Source organism: Heteronotia binoei, chromosome 11 (genome assembly GCF_032191835.1).
Source record: "Heteronotia binoei isolate CCM8104 ecotype False Entrance Well chromosome 11, APGP_CSIRO_Hbin_v1, whole genome shotgun sequence".
Classification (NCBI taxonomy): domain Eukaryota; kingdom Metazoa; phylum Chordata; class Lepidosauria; order Squamata; family Gekkonidae; genus Heteronotia; species Heteronotia binoei.
The window spans coordinates 65,457,567-65,473,058 of NC_083233.1; the positions used below are offsets into that span (position 1 = coordinate 65,457,567).

The 15,492-nt window shown below is 42.9% G+C and overlaps 1 protein-coding gene across 1 annotated transcript in view; it reads left to right on the forward strand.

The window, feature by feature from the left end:
* Positions 1-8,099, forward strand: part of ZDHHC8 (zinc finger DHHC-type palmitoyltransferase 8) — a 195,541-nt gene extending 187,442 nt beyond the window's left edge. The window contains exon 11 of the mRNA XM_060249609.1: positions 6,421-8,099. Within this exon, the coding sequence (XP_060105592.1) occupies positions 6,421-6,604 (184 nt within the window). The 3' untranslated portion in view covers positions 6,605-8,099. The remainder of the gene's footprint in view (positions 1-6,420) is intronic.
* The last annotated feature ends 7,393 nt before the right edge of the window (positions 8,100-15,492 follow it).

The following is a 15,492-nucleotide window of genomic DNA, read 5'->3' on the forward strand; positions in this document are numbered from 1 at the left end:
AATGTGCGACTTGTGCTCTTTCTCTTTGACATTTATCTCTTCTGTGATGTACATCTGTTGCTCTGGTCTACATCCAACCATCCTCACACAGAAGGCAGAGTTTTCCCCTGTTCTTGCTGCCCCTTCTGGCCCCTGGAAAGATAGTTCCTGAGGGTAAGGGGTTGGCATGGACTTAGAAGGAATAGCCAAGCAAAATCAGCAGGCTGAAGTGAAGAGGGACGAGGAGATGAAATTGTCATCTTTTCCCCCCAGGCACAGTTTTGGGGTGGGGGAGGATTTTACTCCCTAATACCATCTTTATAGATGGTTTCAAGACGGGATTGGATAACCATATGGAGCAGAGGTCCATCAGTGGCTATTAGCCACAGGGTGTAGATGGAACTCTCTGTCTGGGGCAGTGATGTTGTGTATTCTTGGTGCTGGGGGGGGGGGGGGGCTTGTGTCCTGGCCCAACTAGTGGACGTCTTGATGGCACTTGGGGGTTTTTGGCCACTGTGTAACAGTGTTGGACTTGATGAGCCATTGGCCTGATCCAACATGGCTTCTCTTAAGTTCTTATGTTCACTCTTGTCCTCTGTGACCCAAACTGCATGGCTTTTGGTCTATGTGGGTTTTGGAAGGGAGAGAAATGTGGGGAAACTCCTTGGGTTTTCTGTGCACAGATGGTAGGCTACAAGCCACTACTGATTTATTCATGTATTTGTTTATTTGGTGCATTTTTGTCCCACCTTTCCTCCAATGAGCTCAGGGCGGAATACACAGTTCTGTCTCCTCCATTTTATCTTTGCCTCAACTCTGTAGTTAGGCTGAAAGACAGTTGACTGGCCCAAGGTTGCTTAGTGACTTTCATGAGTGGATATTTGAACCTGGTGCTGCCAGGTCCTAGTCTGATACTGTAAACACAATGCCACACTAGGTAAGTTTGTGCCTGTCACCATGAGGAGAGTGGCATACTCTCAGAGTTAGGGTTCCCAACCTCCAGGTGGGGCCTGAAGATCTCCGTCTATTACAACTTACCTCCAAACAATAAAAATCAGTTCCCTTGGAGAAAAAATGGCTGCTTTGGAGGGTCGACGCTATGGCATTGTCCTTTGCTGAGATTCCTCTCCTCCCCAAATTTCACCCACTTCAGGCCCCACCTCCAAAATCTCCAAGTATTTCTCAACCCAAAATATGCAAAGTGATTGATGCGCAGCTTCCACAGGCTAGCATGACTTACTGGAATCTTTTGGCTTCTTTAGCACTTTGGCACAATATTCAGAACCTTGCTAGCCCTTGCAGTACATATGTGGAGGCTTCTGGCATATGGTGAGGGTCCATGACATCACTGTCTTCTTTGGAGGCCTTGATAGCCCAGGCTAGTTTAATCTCATCAGATCTCCAAATGACTTCTGAAAGGATTGTGGCCCTGCTTAGTATTTGGATGGGAGACCACCAAGAGACAGGCGATGGCAAACTACTTACAAATCTCTCTTGCCTTGAAAACCCCTGTGGGGTTGCCATAAGTCAGTTGCGACTCGATGGCACTTCACACACACACATTTTTTAAAAAGACTTAGCTTGTCTGGCAGTGTATGAGCATTAATTTCATCCACTCTGTGGCATGTCAAAGGCCCCTGGAAAAGCCCAAAGACCTGTGCGCATCTTTCTCATAGAGTCCAAAGCAGAACATAAGTAGAATCCTCCCGGAGTAGACCAAAGGGCTTATTTAGGTGAGCATTGTGTTTCCCACAGAAGTCAACCACATGCCCCTGAGAAACCTACAAGCAGTGGTCAAAGGTAACAAGAAGAACTATGCAGGCCACCAGAATGCTGCCTCTGAACTTCACAGCTGAGAGACAGTGATGGGCCTATTGGCTGTTTTTAAGCTGCTTGGGAAGCTGACAAGACTGGTGGTTATCGCTGCCTTCTTGTGTCAAAGAGTTCCACAGTGGTGACCGTTTATAGGGTTGCCAACCTCCAGGTGGGGCCGGGAGCTTTCCCACAATTGCAGTTCATCTCCATATTACAGAGACTGGTTCCTCTGGAGGAAATGGCTGCTTTGGTGGGGTATATTATATCCTTCTGAGGTCCCTTCTCTCCCTAAACCCCATCTTCCCCAGGATTTATCCCCAAGTATCCAGGAATTTCCCAACCTGGAATAACCATAATTCAGAATTTCAGCTTGGAAATGAGATCTCTGTAACCATTTCACTTGCTCATGGAACATTCGGTGTTGGCAGCCTGGCAATGCACTTGAAAAAGCCCCTTGGAAACTCTTAGGTAGGTCCCAACCCACCCACCTAGCAATCATGGAACATAGTAATGCAATCTTGTATTTTGAGTGCTGTAACAGCTATTAACTACCAGGGTGTAGCTGACTTGTTTGCTTAATACTAACAGGCTTTGATGATGGAGGTGGGTGTCGCTTTGGTCTCTTGTGGTTTATAATAAGGAGCTCAATGGGAACAAACTTCTATTATCCTGCGAGCTGCAAAGAATAATGAGAAGGACTGCTGCTTCTAACTGGTCCCAGTAATCTCTCAAGAACCCCTCTGCTAAAATTGCTGCATTTATTTGAACGTGCATCATACATCTTGTGGCGAAAAGGAAACGTAATTTTGGAATGGAAATATTTGATTGTGAAGCTACCTTTTAAAACATTTTAGCATGTTAAAGAGGCTTACATTGCAGAATGCATACTAGGAGGTAATTAGATTAATTAAGTAGCAATTTTTAAGCAAACAGGAAGGAGTGGCTGGCAGGCTGAATGGGACAGACCAAAATTTGAAAAATAAAACTAAAAATCTGAAAAAATAAAATAAAATTGAGCTTTAGGTTGTCCTGACCTGCAGAGCCCAGGTGAGCCTGATCTTGTCAGATCTTAGAAGCTTAGAGGGGTTGGCCTAGGTCTGTAGTTGGATGGAAGACCACCAGTGAAATCCAGGGTCGCTAGCTACACAGAGGGTGCACTCACACTACACTAAATAATGCGATTTGCAACTGGATTTTTGCTATCCTTACACAGTACAAATTTAGTTGTAGTATGAGTGCACCCAGAGGCTGGCAATCGCAAACCACCTCAGATTGTCTCTCACCTTGAAAATCCTATGAGGGGATAAGTTGGTTGTGATTTGAAGCACTTTATACACACACAATGCAGAAAGTTACAGGTTTTTTTTAAAAAATAAGCTCAAAGCACAAACATATCCACACAGAGATAGCTGTCTAGCACACAGTTGAAATCCTGTCCTTTCTTTATATACTTTAAATATGCTATTCAAGCAAACCGGACTTGGAGGAAAATACAAAATGTCTTTTTGGCAGGGAGATTATTCAGTCTGGGGCTACATTTACTTAATGCTTAGCATGTTTCCCGTCCCTTCACCCCCCATCTATTTTCCATCTACTTGAAACAATGGTACTTACTTCTCATATTGACCTGTAAACCCTCCTCTGTTCAGAGATCACTTTAAGGGGCAGAAAACGGGCACAAAGTATTTCTCCCTTCCCCTCAGATATATTCTACTCTACAAATAACTTTACAGTTATTTGTGTATCCACTACTTCCACCAATCCACTACCTCCTTTGCCTCAGCCACTGTGCATGCTGAATAAAGCTTACATGATATTTCTTCCTCTGGCAGAATTCTGCCCCCATTTCGGTTGCCTGGGCAACAGGCAACCAGTAAAGATGGCTGAACTCTCACCAGAGGAGACGTATATTTTGAGACTTCTGGAAGTCTCTGTAGGGTTGTGAACTCCAAGTTGGGAAATTCCTGGAGGTTTGAGGTTGAGAGGGAACTCAGTTGGGTACAATGCCATAGAGTTCATCTTCCAAAGCAGCCATTTCCTCCAGGGAAACTGATCTCTGATCCCTAGAAATCAGTTGTAATTCCAAAAGATCTGAAGGCCCTACCTGTAGATTGGCATCTCTAGGCGGGGTAATGATGACAGCAAATGGCCTCAGGGGAGCACTGTCGATTGAGATGGTGGTTTGAAGACGGGTCCCTGCCTTGAGCAGCTTGAAGTCAAAAATTTGAGCTAAGGACACAACAAAAGGAGGGGAGGGAGATAGAGACTGGAATAAAATTAGGGACAAATATGTGCTCATTTAAAGTGAAGCACACTTAGGTTTACCGTTAGTAGAGAAGGGGGACAAAGTGGTTGCGCACAAATTTATTGCAGGGCCTGTTATCCTTTAACACAGGCATTCATTTGAGCTTGTGAATCCAGTTCATTAACAGAGGAAACAGCCAGTGCCATCTTTAATTCTAATTACAGTTCCTGGAAAATGTAGCAGTTAAATCTGAATGATTTTACAGATGTGTACTTTCAAGTTTCTGGGAGCAGATGTATTTTTTAATGCGCTTTGTGCATTCCCTGTTGTCACTTTTCACCTGGAGAAGAATAACATTCAGTTTTTTTCTTCCTCCTGGGATATGGCATCATCCTCTCCTATTTGTATGTGGCAAACCTGGTATTTCTGAAACTTTATTACCGGAGACCACAGAGCAGTGTTAGAAAGGCATTGCCCTGGACTGAATGTTAGACTTGGATTGGAGAGATCTGGGTTTATATCCATGTTCAACCTTAAGGTTCTGTCTTTGGCCTGGCCTGCTTCTCAGGATTATTGTGAACATAGAACAGCCCTGTATATCTAGAGCCCTTGGAGGACAGGCAGGAAACAGATCAGCAATACAAAGTACTGATTGAGCTTATAAATTCACAAAATTAAACATTCATTTGGGGCTGTTCGTAAACGTACATACCAATCTGAACTCTCTGTAGTATTTCCTCCGGCTGATCAAACTTGACTTTCTGTCCCACTTGTTCCAAATTTCTGAAAGTGCCATATGTACATTTAAATTAAATTTAAGTTTCTCTTTTTTAAAAAGCAGGAATCTTCAAATGAAAAATTGCTTTGGGGAGAAAGAGGGTTGGCGATGTCACTGTTTGAGGCCAGTCAGTGCAGGTCTTATCCAGCATCTATTATAAACACAAAGATAGTTTCTGATAGGGTTGCCAGGTCTGTGTTGTAAAATACCTGGAAATTTTGAGGGTGGAGTTTGGGGAGGGGAGGGGCCTCAGCATGGTACATGGCCATAGAGTCCACCCTTCAAAGCAGCCATGCTCTCCAGGGGAGCTGATCTCTGCCCTCTGGAGATCAGTTATAAAAGCAGATTTCCAGATCCCACCTGGAGGCTGGCAACCCTAGTTGGGTAGCAGTTTTGGTATCTGATGAAGGGAGCTTTGACTGTCAAAAGCTTATACCCTGGAAATGTGGTTGGTCTTTGAGCTGCTCCTGGACTCAATCTTGCTCTATAAACATAAAAAAACCATTTTCCTTTCATTTATTTTTCAAGAGAAGATTGTACATAGAAACAAAATAGGGTGAATGTTTCTTGGAGCAGATGTATTTTTAAATGTGCTTTGTGCATTCCCTGTTGCCACTTTTCACCTGGAGAAGAATAACATTCAGTTTTTCTTCTCACCTCTCCAGTTATAGATGTGTTCATGCATCGGAATAGACACGAGAGTCATTTGTCTCAGCTTGGACACTGCTGGGAAGCAGACTTTCCCCCAGTTCCCCATAGCATCATGGTGCCTTATTTGCACTTGTCATATTTTCCCCATCTTTCTTGCAGTCTTTCTCAAACCTTTGCTGCAACATTTTGGGAAAGATAGCAGAAAAGCCACAGTGGTACCCTGTGGTACTGGACATTTCTGGTCCAGCCTACATTGGCATTTTCCCCCATAATTTACCACTCATCGTGTTACCTTTATCATCTTAATAAATTTCAAATTCTGTAAAGAGCAGGGGAGGAATTCTAGTAGGAGCTCCTTTGTATATTAGTCCACACACCCCTGATGTAGCCAATCCTCCAAGAGCTTACAAGGCTCTTTTTTGTAAGCTCTTGGAGGATTGGCTACATCAGGGGTGTGTGGCCTAATATGCAAAGGAGCTCCTGCTAGAATTCCACCCCTGGTTAAGAGAGTAGGAACCCTCCAGAACACTCCACAGTGAAAGAGGTTAGAGACGTAAATGAAAGTCGAGAATTCACAGCATCTGATAGAGTGATATAATGCTATAATATTATGATTTTAATGCTATAATGATAGATAGTTACAGATTTAAAGAATTTGAAAAAGCTCCCCCCAGTGATGTGTGTGGGAATAATGCCATGGTGGATTGGGGAAGGGAAAGTATGGGAAAGCTGCCACATGGAATCCCACTGCCACGCCCTTTATCAGAGATAGGGAAAACGCACAAGCTTATCCTCATATGGAAAACACCTTGGAGAAATACCCTTAAAAAGTTCTTGTGCGCTTTGCAGAATCTGGACATAAACAGCTTCCCAGAATGTTTATATGGAACTTTTCATGACCACTGATCCCTGTCTGCTAATTCCCAACCTGCTTGTTTTGCTTCCGATACAGGGAGGACATCCAGTTGAAGACACCTCACAGTAAAATTAACGGACAGCCAAAAGGAATTTCAAGGGTAGAGTGTCGACTAGGATCAACGCCAAGCCTCCAGGGCCCCCCAGTCAGTCCTGCTAGGCACTCAAACGTTAAGAAAGTGTCTGGAGTGGGTGGAACGACCTACGAAATTTCAGTATAAAAAAGAAATTCGTGAAACAAACAGCCATCCACAAAACCAGCCGTGAAGCTAGGTGCACTGTGAAAACTCAGATAATAATGCCAACAACAAGAAGTGGAGGAGGAGCAGCTGATGGAGTCGTTTCTGTTTCGTTTCATGGGGGTTGGTTGGTTTTTGTTTTTAAATTTAAAAAAAAAACTTTCTTCATTCTTTTCTTTTTAAAAAAACCATTTTTTGGCCAAAAACCAGCTGCAGCCTTATTTGTGAAGAAATAAAACTTTGTACAGCTCATTATCTCCAAAAGGAAGTTGGGAACCAGCTGGACCAGTTGACAGATGTGCGGCACCACGAGTCAGAGATTACTCTTGTTTTTGCGGAAGAGAATGGGAAAAGCCATTGTGCGTTTGTCTGTCCATCAAATCCTGTCATGTAGATGTCGTACTGTGATCTTAAAAAAACAGTTTGATCAGGCTCAGTGGTTCTCCCCGTCCTGTCCTCTAAGTTTGATGGCAAACGATGTGATAGAATGACAGAGTTAATTAGCTTATTTTTTTTTCATTCTATAAATTATGAATACTAGATTTCTTGGAAGAGGTTGCTGTTCCCCAAGGCACCAAATAACTATGGCTGCCCATTCATTTTGCAGGAGGAAACAGATTCACGTGGGCGGCCACATGAATATAAGAAGAGCCCTGATGATCAGACCAAGCATCTGTCTAGACCAGCATCCTGTTTCCCCACAGTGGCTGGCCAGATGTTTTTTTTTAAAAAACCACAAGTAGGGCATGAACACAACAGTCCTCTTCTACAGTTGACCCCAGCAACCAGTATCTGGAGGTATATTGCCCCTGAACATGGAAATCCCATGTAGCCATTTATGGATAAGTCTTTGATAGATCTCTCTTCCACAGTTGTCTAAAACACTTTTAAAACTATCTGTTAGAGGACATCATGCTATCCTTGTGGTGGTGAATTCCACAAATTAATCATGCATTATAGGAAGCAGTGATTTCTTTTTTCTGTCCTAAATCTGCTCCCCATGAATTCCCCAACTTTCAGTATTATGAAAGTAGAAAATTTGTCTCTGTCCACTTTCTTTGCTCCACACTGGAAGGTATGCCAATCTGTTTCCTCCATTGGAATGAATGGAGAAAGTTTGTGTGAACAAGGAATTCTCATACATGCGCACAAGCATGGGTTTCTGCGCCATTGTAGGCAAGAGCAGGGCTCAAGCAAAGTCAGTTGTGATCTTCTTCAGCTGAAGGGGGCCAGTGGTCATTTGACTATCATGCAGTCTGTTTTTTGTGAGTGTTTTCTGAGCAAGGGAAGGGGAGAAAGTGGTTTGGAGGTATCCCGTTATCCTTCACCCACTGTGTATTAAATCCTGTGTCCATGTGAGTTTGTTAATCATGTCAAAAAACTGTCACACAAAGAAGCAACTTCCGTTCCTCCTTGGATTATTTTTTTTAAAAGCCTATTCAGCTCAGAGAAAAGAAACCCCCAAATATTCAACTGATATTCGGCCGTCCTCTTTTTCCCTTGTTTGCACTTCTGGAGATGGGCTATAATACGGTGTATTGTCTCACACTCGTGCAGTGTGTATCATCTCAGCACAAGGTTATTATGGTTTGTTGAAATTTGCTCTTTGTGTGTGTGTGTGTGCGTGCTTGTGGATGACTGGTTGTGTGTGATTATCAGTCAAGCACATGCCTGTAAGATATACAAGCGTGTTACCTGTCCAATGAGTGAGTTTTTGTAAGCCCTAAATATTTTGAAAACAGGCATGTATTTTCCATTGCTGATGTCCACTGCACCTAAAGTTCCTCCAGGGTAGAGCTGATTTGAAAATAGAAAAAGTTACTTGCAGAAATCCCAAATGTTTCTTTTCCTAAGCAGTATTATTTCCCCCCGCAGTTTCCTCAGTTACGGATGCTGTTGGATTTTGGAATTGTAAAGAAAAGCAATGTGTCAAGAAAAAATAAATTAGGGAACCTGATAAGCACATTATCACCTTAAAAGCCATTAGATTTGCATTTTTAACAAAAGAAGCATCCCTCAGAGTTTAGTTTTGACAGTGAAATTTGAAAAAGTTCAGAATTCAGATTGCAGAATTTCATTTCAATTCTAATCCAGGCTGCTCTAATTTCAGGAGGAGTGTCTTATTGTAGCACTTCCAAGTCCAGGTAGAAAGACCACTGGACAGCAACCGTTGACTCCTTGCCAGTCCACAGTGCTGGCAGCAACTGAAAATAGTTTTGGGCAGTCCATGTTGCTTGCTTTCCATGCCTGCTGCAGGCATCTTCTGGCAAATGAGGTCCAAACGAACTAACAATCTCTGACCAACCAAATCATTCCCATGCATTAAACAGTCCCCACAGAACTCTTTGTCAGGCTCAGGGTTCATACCCAGCCGGAAGAAGAATTCTGTGCAGCCCAGAAGGTGGCTCTTCCATTTGTGATGCTTTGGTTGGTCCTAATGAAAAATTATTATACTGTTAACTGTTTGATTTTTCCTCTCTTAATGGACCAGCAAAACATCTGGTGATCTCGTCAGGCAATCCTAAGCAAAGCCTCCATGGCTTTTTTTGTAGCATGAACGCCTTTGCATTTTAGGCTACACCCCCCTGATGTAGCCAGTCCTCCAATAATTCACAGGGTCCTTCTTACAGGCCTACTATAAGCTCCTGGAGGATTGGCTACATTGGGAGTTGTGGCCTAATATGCAAATGAGTTCCTGATACAAAAAAAAAGCCCAGCCCTCATTTTCTTGACGTCAGTGGGTTTAGAAGGGTTCAGCTCTGTCTAGGGTTGGGCTGTAGGTCACTTTCCTTTCCTCATGTCTCCACTTTGTTGCTTCCTGCTGGCACTTTAAAAAAAGTGTACACGTTTTGGGTTTCCATCTAATGTTCATGAATTAAAAAGCAGCTAAGGATTCTAAAGAAAAAAAGCCACGAGAGTTCTAAGAGTTGGTACAGATAATTCCACGAGCTGTTTCATGGGAAACACAGAAGATTTTACACCTTAGTGGTTAAGAACCATCCTAGAGCACCCACAGTTTTTTCTAAATTGATTTCCTCAAGTTGTCCTGGTGTGCCATAGTACTGACTGCATTATGTGTGGGGAGGCTGCATGCTTGCAGGGGGAGCCAGTGAAAGACTGTAATTTTAGGATCATTTCCCATGTGGCAATTTCAAGATGCAGCAATGTTCTTGTGAATTACTGCTGCATCTCCAGGTAAGTGCAAGTACATTGTTGGAATGGTTCGCTCTGGGAAAATATCCGTGGAAATGCTGCATGTGCCTCAGGAAGGCGTGGCCTTTCTGCACCAAGCAGTAATGTGTGGCATGCAGTTCCCGGCCTCCTTCCAGCCAAGGATCTTGGGAAATCCAGAACAGTACAGATGCTCAGATGTGTGCCCGCATTATATGCAGTGTTCCCTCTAAGCTGAGTTAGCGCAAGCTAGCTCACAGATTTTTAGCCTCCAGATCACAGCTTTTCCCCTTAATTCAGGAAGGCTGACCCCAGAGCACAATAATTTATGCAGTAGCTCACAACTTTAATGCCAGTAGCTCAGAAAGTAGAATTTTTGCTCACAAGACTCTGCAGCTTAAAGGGAACATTGATTGTGTGTTACATCATGCGCATGCACACACAGATCCATTGCCCCCACTGCATGTACAGCATTTCCAGCTAGAGACTGAATTGCCCATTAACTTCCATCCTAAGATCACAGCCAGGATCTGGATATCCCCAACATAAGGGGAAATACAGTTGAGACTTCAGCAGCACTGTTGTTGACTTCCTGGTATTTCAGATTAATGGAGCTGTGGATCAGATTGGCGGGGCACAGAAAATAAGAAACAATCTTTCATGGCTTTGGTTAAATTATCACGACCCTTCTTAACAGGAGCTTAAAATAATGTGGCATGAGTGTGGTACAACTACTCTGTTTAGAGGCTACTCTAATGTAGGTGGAGGCTTCTGCCCAATTCAGGAGAGCCAGTTAGGTGTAATGGTTAAGTGCGTGGACTCTTATCTGGGAGAACTGGCTTTGATTCGCCACTCCTCCACTTGCACCTGCTGGAATGGGCTTGGGTCAGCCATAGCTCCGCAGAGCTGTCCTTGAAAAGGCAGCTTCGGGGAGAGCTCTCTCAGCCCCACCTACCTCACAAGGTGTCTGTTGTGGTTGAAAGGAAAGTCAAGGAGGTTGTGAGCCGCTCTTGAGATTCAGAGTGAAGGGCAGGGTATGAATCCAATATCGTCCTCATCCTCATAGCCTGCAGTACTTCAGTAGCAAGGCTGAGACCTACCCCTTTCCCTGAGGATGGAAGCTTAACATCTGATCCTGAGCTTCCCGTTGCACTTAAATTTCAGTTGTCGATGTGCTTAAAACAACTCTGTTAGAGGAAAGACAGATCTGACATGTCCAGAACAGCAGACTGATGTAGTTGCCTCATTTATGCATCTCCCACTCCCTAGAGTCAAATTCTGCAATAATGGGGGAAACAATTTGTAAGTTTTCAGCCTGGTGCTTGCCTCCCATGATACCACCAAAAAACCTCCTTCTTATCCCTTAAATAGTGTGGCACTTTTTAAAAGAAGAAGCGTGGAGACAGTGTTCGAGTTGTTGGTAGGCACCCCTGGCTTCTGCAGTCAAATCAGATCGATCCAATAGCCTGGGGTCCCATTATCAGGATAGGGCCAATTTTTGCCATTTCAGAAATAAAATACTTTCACCCTTTTTTTTAAATAAATCCTGACATTATATGTATGAGATAGTATTGTTAGGAGGGGAGTATATTACAAGCCTGGAGAAATAATGCTTGGGCCCTAACGGACTCTAATAGTAAAAGGCTAAATTCTGAGCAAGCTTATTAAATTCTGAGTTATTGCTTCTGTTATAGGGCTGCCGAGTCCAAGTCAAGAAATATCTGGCGACTCTGAGGGTGGAGCCAGGAGCAAGGTTGTGACAAGCATAACTGAACACCAAAGGGAGTTCTGGCCGTCACATTTAAAGGGACTGCACACCTTTTAAGTGCCTTTCCTCCATTGGAAATAACGAAGTATAGGGGCACCTTCTTTGGGGGCTCATAGAATTAGAACCCCTGGTTCAATCTTCTTGAAACTAGGAGGGTATTTTGAGGAGAGGTACTAGATGCTATGCTGAAAATTTGGTGCCTCTACTTCAAAAAACAGCCCCTCTGAAGCCCCAGATACCTGCAGATCAATGCTCTATTATACCCTGGCCTGTGGGAATTGGTCAACATAGGGAATTTCTGCTTTCTGATGACCCTGAAGCGAGGGGAGGGCCTCCAAACCGGGGGATCTCCTGCCCCCACCTGGGGATTGGCAACCCTATTCTGTTAGGAAGGGGGAAAAAGAAGAGCATAAAGACCTGTGAAATACTTCCTCAGTCTCATGAATTCTTTAAAACTCCCATCTTTTATTTGTATGTAGGTGGAGGGAAAACCCTCAAACCATTTATTGCCAAGGTGAATTAGCCATCATGCAAGAGATGAAGAAAGTAACAAGAAAAAGATGATGTAAGTGAATGCTCTGGGGTTGCATATCATTAGGTTACGATGTAAGAGGGATCCATGCAGACATAAATTGCAGGCAGTAGCTTGTTAAATCTAGATGCAAGACTCCTGTGGGATATGGAGATACATTTCATATTAATAGGCTTATGATAGCCCTAGATATTTTTTTTTTCTTTTGAGGTTTGCATTTAAAATAGCTCGACTGGATTGGAGACGGCAGTAAATTATTCAAATCTTCCTGGAAGTCGACATCTAGAGATTACCATAACTGAAAATGGCAGATGCAGGCAGTTCAGACCTACTTTCTCGCTAATGCCCTGATTCCAAAATACATTAACTTGAAAGTAAAACCATTCCATTAAATGTGAGCGCACTGACAAACGGGTTTGGCGGATTGCAAACTGGAGACTCCTGCTTGTAATTAGCTATAGAATCGGCAGTTGTAGAAGTGGGGTGGAGCTTCTGGGACTCCCACCCCAGAAGGTGGGAAAGGAGTGGACCAGAAGGAAATAAGGAGGTAGCCAGGCAGCAGAAATCCCTGATGCCTCATCTCCAGATTCAGCAGTAGATTTAAAAGTAGAGGGCAAGAATCTCTGGATTGCTACCTGGCTGGGAATTGGAACCTAAGCTCTTGATCTCGCATAACACATAGGTTAAGGCTGGCAGAAGATAGACATCAGAAGCATAAATCAGCACACTAGTCCATTTTTGAAGAAGAAGATGATAATGGATTTATACCCCACCCTTCACTCTGAATCTGAGTGGCTTACAATTTTTAAAAATAAGCCAGCACAAAGGTTGGGCATTAAGTGTCAAATATTTTTAGTATAACTGAGTTAGGTTCCATCACAAGCTTTCACCACAGACTCTGCTTAATTTTTACATGTAATTCTCACATCAAACTATTTGATAGGACTTCCAGCATCCTGGTGTCAAAACAAATAAACATGGTGAAAATTAGGACTTTTAAATCCAAGAAATGTTTCCTTTTACATATACTCTAGGGTATAGTCATACCCCAAGGCCAAAATTCATTATATTGGGGAGAAAAGTTCCAAAAAAACATGGTGGCTGAAACTGCCGTGTTTGTGTTTACTAAAATATCCAGAGCTTGAAAAGAAACTTGGATGTGAGACATGTTTCTTCAGCATAGAGTCACCCCTCCCCTTTTTGCCTATTGAATAACTCACACCAGTAAGGTTGATTTACAAAGCTATACTATTTTAAAATCTGGAACAATAAAAACTATGTTTGGCATCTAAGTTGTTAGCATAAACTTCCATGAATATTAGAGGAAAACATCTAAAAATATCTAAAATCCATAATTTCTAATGTTTTTGTTATCGGGGAAATGTTCTATCCCATGAATATATCTCTCTGTGGTGAGGTAAATATTCTCCAAATTATTAGGAAAGATCAGGTGTCTCTCCAAAGTTCTTAAAATGGTTCCTTGCACCACTGTTTTCATGTATAAACCCCTGGGTATTTTTATGTTAAATGGGTGTGGGGTTAAACAGAAAACCCAGTGGTGAAATACATGATTTCTGGGATTGTTTTAGACCCAAACATCTTTTTTTTGAGTACAGAAAGCACATTATAAGTGGTACTTGACTGTACTTCTGAGACATTGTTTATTATGGCAAGCTGACTGTGTCTTAAGAGGACACAGTAGTATAGCCGTTTCTTGATGCATTCTGCCAACCAAAGTGCAGCCAGGGTACAAAACTCACCCCAAGGTCTTTTCCCAGTGGTTTTACCTGACCTTGCTGTTCAGAACATGGAGGTTCCCTTTTAGTCACCATGATTAGTAGCTTTTCCTAAAGTTGAGTGTTGTGTTTCAGAGAAAATAACGACCTACCTATGGCGCTTGGCATAATTAATACAATTATCTGTGTATCTTAATAGCAATGGCAGATTCACAGAATGGAGCCACATCAACACTACACGACAATTTTTCTGCAAACTTGGGGGACCCTCCCACAGGTTGCAGAAAAACCAGAAAGCTTTAAAAATACAATGTAAAAATACATTAAATGCATTTAAATTCCCCCCCAAATATTGTTTTATCATATTATTCATCCTTATCTTCAAACGAGCTCAATGCAGTGCCAGCGTGGTATAGTGGCGAAGAGTGGTGAACCGGTTTCAATTCCCTACTGCTCCTCATAAAACCTGCTGGTTGACCTTGGGCCAATCACGGTTCTCTCGGAACTCTTCCAGCCCCTATTCCCTCAATAGGTTCCTATTGTGAGGAGAGTAAGGGAAGAAGATTGTAAGCGGCTTTGAAACTCCTTAGGGTAGAGGAAAATGGGGTATAAAAAAACAACTGTTCCTTCTTCACTCAGTGCCATCCCCCTCCATTTTTCCCCTCACAACAGCCCTGTGAGAAATGTCATGCTAAGAGTTAGTAACCTGGCCCATGTAAGAGTGGGAAATTGGCTTTTTTTTGTAGCAGGAACTCCTTTGCATATTGGGCCACACACCTCTGATGTAGCCAGTCCTCCTAGAGCTTACAGTAGGCCCTGTAAGAAGAGCCCTGTCAGCTCTTGGAGGATTGGCTACATTGGGGGTGCGTGGCCTAATATGCTACAACTCCCCCCCCCCCCGTAAATTCCCTATTGATTCTCCCCTTTTCCTGGACTGGATCACTGAACCATTTCAGGATGCCTGTTAGGAACTTGATTGCCTCAATACTTCTTCATGAAAAAACTGTCAGAAAGCCCAGACATCCTAACTTTCTAGATTTAAGATCTAGGAGGCACGGCAAAGGATCATGTCAGCCTTCACATATATGAAGAAATGGTGAATCCACTACATTTGTAAAGTGGGTCTAAAGGAGAAATGGGCACCCCATCTAGTTCAAACTGCAGAGCTCCTACCCAGTTTATTTTTTCCCCCGGGTCCTGTTTGGGTGAAACAAACAAGCAAGTTCAGTTCACGCCCTGGTTTCTGTTCAAGTAGATTAAATTCGGTTATTTCGGGGATCACAAAATCACAACAGATTGGCCAGGACATTGTTACTGTAATCCCTCCCCTTCCTCGTCTCTCTCCATATTAAAATAATACACTGCTCTTGTCATAATGAATGACAGATCCATGGCAAATTAATCGGTTTTGTCTCCTTTTTGTTGATTGTGCATTAAAAAAAGATCTCATACCCTTTCAAACAAGTTAACATTTAATTGTGAATTTTGCACGGTAGTCTACATTCTGTTTAAGGAAACAGCAATAGTTCTGCATTACAAATCCAGTCTGGGCTGTCATTTCATCTTAGTAGCACCATGTATCGCATCTTAGGTGAGCTGTAGTTTTTTTATATCTTTGAAGTTATTGTGTGTGCCGGGGTGGGGGGTGAGGATGAATGGTTGT